Consider the following 9204-nt stretch of genomic DNA (forward strand, 5'->3'; position numbering starts at 1 on the left):
AAAAAAAAAAAAAAAAAAAGAACTCACAGTAAACAACAATCTTTTGAGAAAAGCCTATCCTTTTCTTTAGGGAATGGATCCACTGGCACTCCTTGGATCTTTTTTAGTTTTTTGAGAGGGAGTCTCGCTCGGTCACCCAGGCTAGAGGGCACTGGTGCAACCTCGGCTCACTGCAACCTCTGCCTCCCAGGTTCAAGCGATTCTCCTGCCTCAGCCTCCTGAGTATCTGGAATTACAGGCACCCGCCACAAAGTCCGGCTAATTTCTGTATTTTAGTAGAGATGGGGTTTCACCATGTTGGGTAGGCTGGTCTCAAACTCCTGGCCTCAGGTGATCTGCCCACCTCGGCCTCCCAAAGAGCTGGGATTACAGGTGTGCACCACTGTGCCCAGCTATTTTTTACTTTTTTTTTTTTTTCTTTTTTGAGACAGGGTCTCACTCTGTCACCCAGGCTGGAGTGCAGTGGTGCAATCATGGCCCACTGCAGCCTCCACCTCCTGGGCTAAGGTGATGCTCCCACCTCAGTCTCCCAAGTAGCTGGCCCACAGGCATGCGCCACTAAGTCCAGCTAATTTTTTTGTTGTAGTTTTAGCTGAGATGAGATTTCACCATGTTGCCTAGGCTGGGATCTTTTTAGCATAACCCATACTGATTTGATTTCTTTAAGTGGAGTGCAACCCTGAACACTTGCCAAGCAGTAAGTGCACAATCTTGCATCTCAATGATTTTTCCTAAAGTCATTTACAGTTAACTTGCCCACACCTAACTGAACAGCAATTTTTTTTTTTTTAAGCAATTTCCCGGACAGAGCCAGTTTAAAGCTTTTAATTTTGGTTTCATATCAATGAAAACTCCTTTTGCACTGGTATTTTATAGATTTATGTAGTGTTTAATTAAACGCACATGACAAACATAACCAGCACACAGTAGTTTGGGAGCAAACATAACTGCCTCTTGTCAGGAGTACAACTGGACACTTGAGCGTATTACAGAGTAAAGTTTGCAGAAACGCTTGAACATATTACAGAACAGAGTTTAGGGAAAGGAGGATATCTGTTCCAATTAATCAGTCAAGTGAAGGTTAAGGTTAAGAAAGCTTCCACATTAAGCGTTTGTATATCTGTATATGCAGAAGACAAAAATACACAAACAACAAACCTGGAACTAGAATAGGGAAATAAAATAAGATTTGATTACTTTTTAAGATACAATTGTATGTTGCTAACTTGCAACAAGCATATATTACTAGATACTTTTTTAGACAGAATCTGACTCTGTTGCCCAGGTTACAGCCACTGCATGATCTTGGCTCACTGGTACCTCCACCTCCTGAGTTCAAGTGATTCCCATGCCTCAGCCTCCTGAGTAGCTGGGATTACAGGCCTGTGCCACCACACCTGACTAACTTCTTTTGTATTTGTATTTTTATTTATTTTGATATTTTATTTTTATTTATTTGAGATTCACACTCTGTCGCCCAGGCTGGAGTGCAGTGTCACGATCTCGGCTCACTGCAACCTCTGCCTCCAGAGTTCAAGTGATTCTCCTGCCTGATCCTGAGTAGCTGGGATCACAAGCACATGCCAGTATGTCTGGCTAATTTTTATATTTTTAGTAGAGACGGTCAGGCTGGTCTTGAACTCCTGGCCTCAAGTGATCTGTCTGCCTCGGCCTCCCAAAGTGCTGGGATTACAGGTCCCCAGACTACTAGATTTTTTAAAGTAAAAAATAAAAAGAATGCTGTGAACTAGATAATAGTATCTCCCAACTTTTTTTTTTTTTTTAAGATGGAGTCTTGCTCTTGCCCAGGCTGGAGTGCAATGGCGTGATCTTGGATCACTGCAACCTCCGCCTATCAGGTTCAAGCAATTCTCCTGCCTCAGCCTCCTAAGTAGCTGGGATTACAGGTGCCTGCCACCATGCCCAGATAATTTTTTTGTATTTTTAGTAGAGATGGGGTTTCACCATGTTGTCCAGGCTGGTCTCAAACTCCTGACCTCACGATCCGCCGGCCTTGACCTCCCAAAGTGCTGGGATTACAGGCATGAGCCACTGCGCCCGGCCAGTATCTCCATTTTATAGAAAATGAAAGAGGTTCAGAGAAACAAGAACCTGTTTAAGATCGCAGAACTCACCAGAAGCTGTTGAAAAGCTAAGTCATATTTGCCTGGATTTTCAAAGCTCTTGTTTTCTCAACAGTGCCAAATTCTCTGGCAAAAAAACCTCAACTGGACCATCGTATGTTCTGTTTTCAATACATGAACAGCACCATGTGTTTTTTTCCCTTTAGGTGATAATCAGGTGAAGCCAAAAGAAAGATTTTCAAAATGAGTTACAAATTTGATTCTACAGCCCAGTGTTCAGACTATCATTTAAAAGGATGAGGGTCATACATTTCTTCCTCCTGTGCAAGCAGAAAAGGGATCATTTCTTCCTCTGTTGGCCTGCGTAACTCCTTTAGTTCCCGCTTCTCTCTGTCCATGTCATCCTTCTCCAGCTGTTCAAACAGCAATCTAGAGGCAGTGAACCAAGGCACTAGGAGAGTCTGCTATATTGGGAAATTTGGGGGAAATGAACGCCAATAAAAGTAACCTTTCATATACCTGCATTAGCTCTCCTTAAAACCTATGTCCTTATTCTTTCCCATTTGAAATGGCTTAAAACAATAGTCTGCAATAGTTACTCATATTCAACTGATTCCAAAACAAACAGAAGTGGAGAACTATAGAAGAATCCTAGAAGACATCAAACAGACTGAGAAACATGATATTAAATAAAATGCCTTGGGGAGTTCTAACCAAATCATGTCACAAAAAAAGTGAAACACAGGAAACCTGAGATTTCCAAAATATTTTACTTTCCTTAATTTCAATATACCAAATGAAAAAACATATTGAGAACCAACTCCTAACGTGTCATCCTGTTCTGTCCTAACCCCTGTGGAGATTCCAAACACATACTCCATACTGTTAGTGAAGCAAACCTGAAACCTAGTGCCACTCCCTAGTTGAAAAATCCTTTGATGGCTCCCCTTGTCTACAGATTAAAGTTTAAACTATTGAAGCCAGCTTTGAAAGGCCTCCAAAATCTGGCTTTAATTTACCTTTCTAGTCTTACTGTTCGCTTCTAATACTCTTCAGTTCATAACCACAGACACTTCACTTTCCCATCTCCCTACCTTGTGCAAGCTATTTCTTCAGCTTTGAATATTCTGCCCAACACCTGTTGAAATTCTATTCCTCTTCCAAAGTAGCAAGGTATATTGGTAAGAGCTCAGCCTTCAAGTACAGATGTAGACCCACTAGAATTCCACTACCTAGTAGCTTAATCACCTTGAGCAAATACATCGATAGATTTGTTTCCTTATGCATACCACCTATGGTACTTTAAAAACTGCTGTAAGGATTAAACGTAATAGTTATACTTTAACACTACGCCTAAGGCATAGCAGATACTTAATAAATGTTACCTGCTGGCCGGGTCCTGTGGCTCGCGCCTGTAATCCTGACACTTTGGGAGGACGAGGCAGGCGGATCACCTGAGGTCAGGAGTTCTAGACCAGCCTGGCCAACATGGTGAAACCCCATCTCTACTAAAATACAAAATTGGCCGGGCGCGGTGGCTGACACCTGTAATCCCAGCACTTTGGAAGGCCGAGGCGGGCAGATCACAAGGTCAGGAGATCGAGACCATCCTGGCTAACTCAGTGAAACTCCGTCTCTACTAAAACACAAAAAATTAGCCGGGCGTGGTGGCATCCCCTGCAGTCCCAGCTACTCGGGAGCTGACACTTTGGGAGGACGAGGCAGGCGGATCACCTGAGGTCAGGAGTTCTAGACCAGCCTGGCCAACATGGTGAAACCCCATCTCTACTAAAAATACAAAAATTGGCCGGGCGCGGTGGCTGACACCTGTAATCCCAGCACTTTGGAAGGCCGAGGCGGGCAGATCACAAGGTCAGGAGATCGAGACCATCCTGGCTAACTCAGTGAAACTCCGTCTCTACTAAAAACACAAAAAATTAGCCGGGCGTGGTGGCATCGCCTGCAGTCCCAGCTACTCGGGAGGCTGAGGCAGGAGAATGGCGTGAACCCGGGAAGCGGAGCTTGCAGTGAGCAGAGATCGTGCCACTGCATTCCAGCCCGGGCGACAGAGTGAGACTCCATCTCAAAAAAAAAAAAAAGAAAATAAATAAAAATACAAAAATTAGCCGGCGTGTGGTGCATGCCTGTAATCTCAGCTACCTGGGAGGCTGAGGCAGGAGAATCACTGGAACCCGGGAGGCAGAGGCTGCAGTGAGCCGAGATCACACCACTGCACTCCAGCTTGGGCAACAGAGCGAGACTCCATCTCAAAACCAACAACAAAAAAATGTTAACTGCTAAACTATCTTTCTCCCCTCATGAACACTCTTGGTCTTCCCTAAGCTCCACAGCACTCTTTAAATACCACATTATGGCCAGGCACAGTGGTTCACGCCTGCACTTTGAGAGGCTGAGGCAGGAGGACTGCTTGAGCACAGGAGTTCGAGACCAGCCTGGGCAACATAGGGAGACCTCGTTTCTACACACATAGAAAACTTTAGCCAGACGTGGTAGCACAAGCCTGTAGTCCCAGCTATTCAAGAGGCTGAGATGGAAGGATCTGCTTGAGCCTTCAGTTCATCACTGCCATGATCATGCCACTGCTCTCCAGCCTAGGCAACAGAGCTAGCCCCTGTCTAAAAAATTAAAAAAAATAAAAAATTAAAAAAATAAATAGAAGAAAAAATTAGCCAGGGCTTGGGAGTGGTGGCTCATGCCTGTAATATCCCTGCACTTTGGGAGGCCGAGGCAGGTGGGTCACCTGAGGTCAGGAGTTCAAGACCAGCCTGGCCAACACAGGGAAACATCATCTCTACTAAAAATACAAAAATCAGCCAGGCATGGTGGCAGGCACCTGTATTCCCAGCTACTCAGGAGGCTGAGGCAGGAGAATAGCTTGAACCCGGGAGGTGGAGGCTGCAGTGAGTCGACATCGTGCCACTGTACCCCAGCCTGGGCAACAGAGCAAGACTCTGTCTCAAAAACAAACAAACAAAAATTAGCTGGGCACTTCTAGTCCTAGCCACTTAGGAGGCTGAGGTGGGAGGATTCACTTGAGTCCAGGAGTTTGAGGTCGCAATGAACTATGATCACGCCACCGCACTTCAGCCTGGGCTGAAGTGTGTGTGTGTGTATCATATACCCATTATTCATGTGTGTACTTGACTTCTCCATTAAGTTACACACAAGATGGCTGTGGATATAAATTTCTAAATCTCTACCACTTACTACTTGTGCAAGCTATTTGACCTCTCAGAACCTGTTTCTTCATCATTAAAATGAACAAGATTAACCCTTTACACTGTTATATTAAAAGGTTTAAAAGAGTTAAGGGGCCAAGTGTGGTGGCTCACACCTGTAATCTCAACACTGTGAGAGGCTGAGGCAGGAGTTCGAGACCAGCCTGGACAACATAGCAAGACCCCCATCTCTACTTTTAAAGTTTTTTTTTTTCTTTTTTGAGACAGAGTCCCGCTCTGTTGCCCAGGCTGGAGTGCAGTGTGGCACAATCTCGGCTCACTGCAATCTCCGCTTCCCAGTTTCAAGCGATTCTCCTGCCTTAGTCCCCCTAGTAGCTGGGATTACAGGCATGTGCCACTATGCCTGGCTAATTTCTGTATTTTCAGTAGAGATGGGGTTTTGTCATGTTGGCCAGGCTGGTCTCGAACTCCTGACCTCAGGTGATCCACCCGCCTCAGCCTCCCAAAGTGCTGGGATTACAGGAATGAGCCACCGTGCACAGCCTAAAATATTTTTCTTAAAAAAAGAGTTAATGTACATCAACTGATGCTTGGTATAATGCTTGGCATCTAGTGAGTTTCAACAAATGTTTGTTTAATGGCAATGTGGATAATGAATCTGATCCAGCGATTGCTTATAGAATGGAAAAAAAAAAGATGCATTTCCCTCAATAAATCCAGTTTCATAAGGCAATCTTAATACAGCTCAAACCTGCTATCCACCTCTCTTCTAATAAAGATCTCCACAGTTCTGGCTGGGCGCAGTGGCTCACGCCTGTAATCTCAGCCGAGGCGGGTGGATCATGAGGTCAAGAAATCAAGACCATCCTGGCCAACATAGTGAAACCCCGTCTCTACTAAAAATACAAAAAGTTAGCTGGGTGTGGTGGTGCATGCCTGTAGTCCCAGCTATTTGGGAGGCTGAGGTGGGAGAATGGCTTGAAACCGGAAGGCGGGAGTTGAAGTGAGCCGAGATCGCGCCACTGCACTCCAGCCTGGGCAACAAGAGCGAAACCCCATTTCAAAAAAAAAAAAAAAAAAATCTCCACAGAAGATAAGATGGAAGTTCCTATGCACTTTACTTCAGAAATGCTATCATATATTCATATTCATGCTCTTCCGGTATGAGACTAAAGATACCATAACTCACATTGCTTCATTGCACTTAAACAACATGTTAGCTTACCCCTGAAGAGTTCTAGGGGGTAAAATGGTCTGCCAAAGTTAAACAACACTCTGAAACTGGTCGTCTACCTGGAAGTGTAATGGAAGTGTAAGCTGGTTGTCTGCTGTTTTCTCATTCTTTAATTATAATTTGCTGGGTCATCAATTCAATTTCTCTACCAAAAATTCCAATCAAATATCAATTACATCTACGACACATTTTTCCATTTATACACTTCCAACCCACTGCTCAATTTAAGAGGGGAAAAAATAACCACTTCAAAATTTATTATAGTGAAGTCTATTCAAGGAAATTGCAGAAAAGTGAGAACTCGCCAAAAAAATATTTATTATCTCAGTATCTGCATTCCACACTCAACTGTACAGTGACAGATAAGTTGTACAAGACAGAAGTCAGAAGCCTGGGAAGGGTTGTGGATGATGGACATAGCTTTAAATCTGACACCATCACTTTCTAGCTGTGTAACCTAAGCATTTTATTTCTTGGTCCTGATACCCTTCATCTGTAAATCAGCGACTGTAACAGTATGAATCTCATAGGGTTGTTGTATTAAATGAGGTTATGTACGCTAAGTTTACAAAGTACTTACATCTGAAATAGTAAGTGGGATTCCACCTAGCAGCGCTGAGCACTAAGCTTCTTCATAAATATAGCTGAATAAATGAATATTTACACATTTTATATAAGGAAATAAGTGCATCAATAACGTTAGGTCTATCCTAAGTCAAATTAATAGCAGAAATACTATTTGGGGGCATTTTACAGTCCACAAGGCCCTTCTGACATCCATATGTCCATTTGATCTCCAGAACATCCTCAGGAAATAGTTTTTTTTTGTTTTTTTTGTTTTTTTTTTTTTTGAGACGGAGTTTCACTCTTGCTGCTGCCCAGGCTGGAGTGCAGTGGTGCGATCTCGGCTCATCACTGCAACCTCCGCCTTCCGGGTTCAAGCGAGTCTCTCCTGCTTCAGCCTCCCGAGTACCTGGGACTACAGGCGTGCACCACCATGCTCGGCTAATCTTTGTATTTTTAGTAGAGACGGGGTTTCACCATATTGACCAGGCTGGTCTCGAACTCCTGACCTCGTGATCCGCCCGCCTTGGCCTCCCAAAGTGCAGAAATTACAGGGGTGAGCCACCGCGGCCGGCTTGGGGGTAGATATTTTTAAGACAGTCCCTTCAGAGATAAGGAAACTGGTAACAAAGTGCCAAGGTTACCCACCCTAGTGGTATCCTCCAACCGTTCTCCAGCTCAAGGGTAAGTGATTAGTGGCAAATGTTCTTAATACGACGTCCTGTATTAACATAACATTCCCGCAAGTTACCACCCTCCTCAAGCATAGTGAAGCACAGGAATCCAGGAATAAGCCAAAAGTAATAAATCCCGTCGGAAGCCACTGATGACACTTATCACCTTGCATTGTTTTCTCACTTGGTGTCCTCCCACACCTCTAGGGCGGGGACCAGGTCTGTGTGTAGGTGCCCCCTTCCCGACCGGAACCCCCAACACGAAACCTGGTATCCAAGAGGCCCCAGTTTGTGGGAATGTTTGTGGAAATGGCATGGGATGCTGGCAGGAGGTTTTCCTGTCAGAGACCCGAACGCCAACTCCGCGGTGGGGATTAAGCGTCTCCGGCAGATACAGACTCGTTGGGCGGAGAGGGTCCGACCGATAACCGGGCTGGAAAGGATGGCTGAGGACTGACGCCGCTAAGAGAAACCAGGGAAGCTGATACGCTGAGGGCACCAGAGGCACAGACGAGGCGGGTCTGGCCGCAGCGATGGCTGGAAGGCTAGGGACCAACAGAGGCTTGGGGGCCGGGGGAATCAGGGCAGTTGGAGTCTGGGGGGAGGGGGCCGGCCTGCTGGTCTAAGAAGAATCTGAGCCCAATCTGAGGAAAGTTCTGAACTCCTCTAGGGGCCCACTCCCCATCCCGCGGAGGCATTTGCTGCACCGAGTACTCGCTGCTACCTGAAACTGCAGCAGCTTCTCTGTCTGCTCCTGGGTTAGATCCCGCTCCTCAGGCGCCGCCATTTTGCCGCCGCCTCTACGCTCCTGACCCGTCCGCACCGTCACCCGCCGGAACTGACCTCAGCCACAGCCACATCCGGTCTGAACGACCGCCGGGCGCAGCTGCGTCTGCGCGCGCTGGCCCACTAACCCCCACCCTACCCCTGGTCGCCGCCAGAGGGCGCCACGCTCGGGCCTATCCCGAACACTTCCGGAAACTGCCGAGGGACTGTCGGTACAAGTCGCCCTTACCCTTTAGGCGACGAAACGATCTGCTCGAGACCTAAGATTCCAGTGGAGTCTTGCAGAGCCGAGAGGGCCCGAATGTGCCTCGAGAAACTCCGGAGTGTCCCGAATGGCATTCGGCTGATTTCGGCTGCTCTCTAACCATTTTCCGGCAACCTCAGCTATTCTTGGAGGTTTCTCAGGAGATGTGGCCGTTCCGAAATACCAGCCTTTTGGTCTTTGGCCCCTGACCTAAAGTTTCCAAAAGCTCCTGACCATCTCTCGGGAGGTGCCGAAGGATACTGGCGCGGCATTTCCAACGCCGCCTTCGAAGCGGAAGCTGTGGGCAGGCTTCGACTACCGTCCCATTGCCGCTTCGGAGTCACTTGCTAGGAAGGGCTGGACTGGGCTCCCTGGATCCTCGACGATTCATGGCGCCCCCGCCGTCGGCAGAGCTTTC

General features: G+C 46.4%; 1 protein-coding gene across 1 annotated transcript in view; it reads right to left on the bottom strand.

Annotated features, from left to right (window-relative positions):
* FAF2 (Fas associated factor family member 2) overlaps positions 1 to 8644 on the bottom strand; it is a 63370-nt gene extending 54726 nt beyond the window's left edge. Inside the window, exon 1 of the mRNA XM_017896136.1 lies at positions 8481 to 8644. Within this exon, the coding sequence (XP_017751625.1) occupies positions 8481 to 8543 (63 nt within the window). The 5' untranslated portion in view covers positions 8544 to 8644. The remainder of the gene's footprint in view (positions 1 to 8480) is intronic.
* Positions 8645 to 9204: the final 560 nt, after the last annotated feature.

The sequence above is a fragment of the Rhinopithecus bieti genome, unplaced genomic scaffold, assembly GCF_001698545.2.
Source record: "Rhinopithecus bieti isolate Rb0 unplaced genomic scaffold, ASM169854v2 scaffold_26546, whole genome shotgun sequence".
In the NCBI taxonomy this organism is placed as follows: Eukaryota; Metazoa; Chordata; class Mammalia; order Primates; family Cercopithecidae; genus Rhinopithecus; species Rhinopithecus bieti.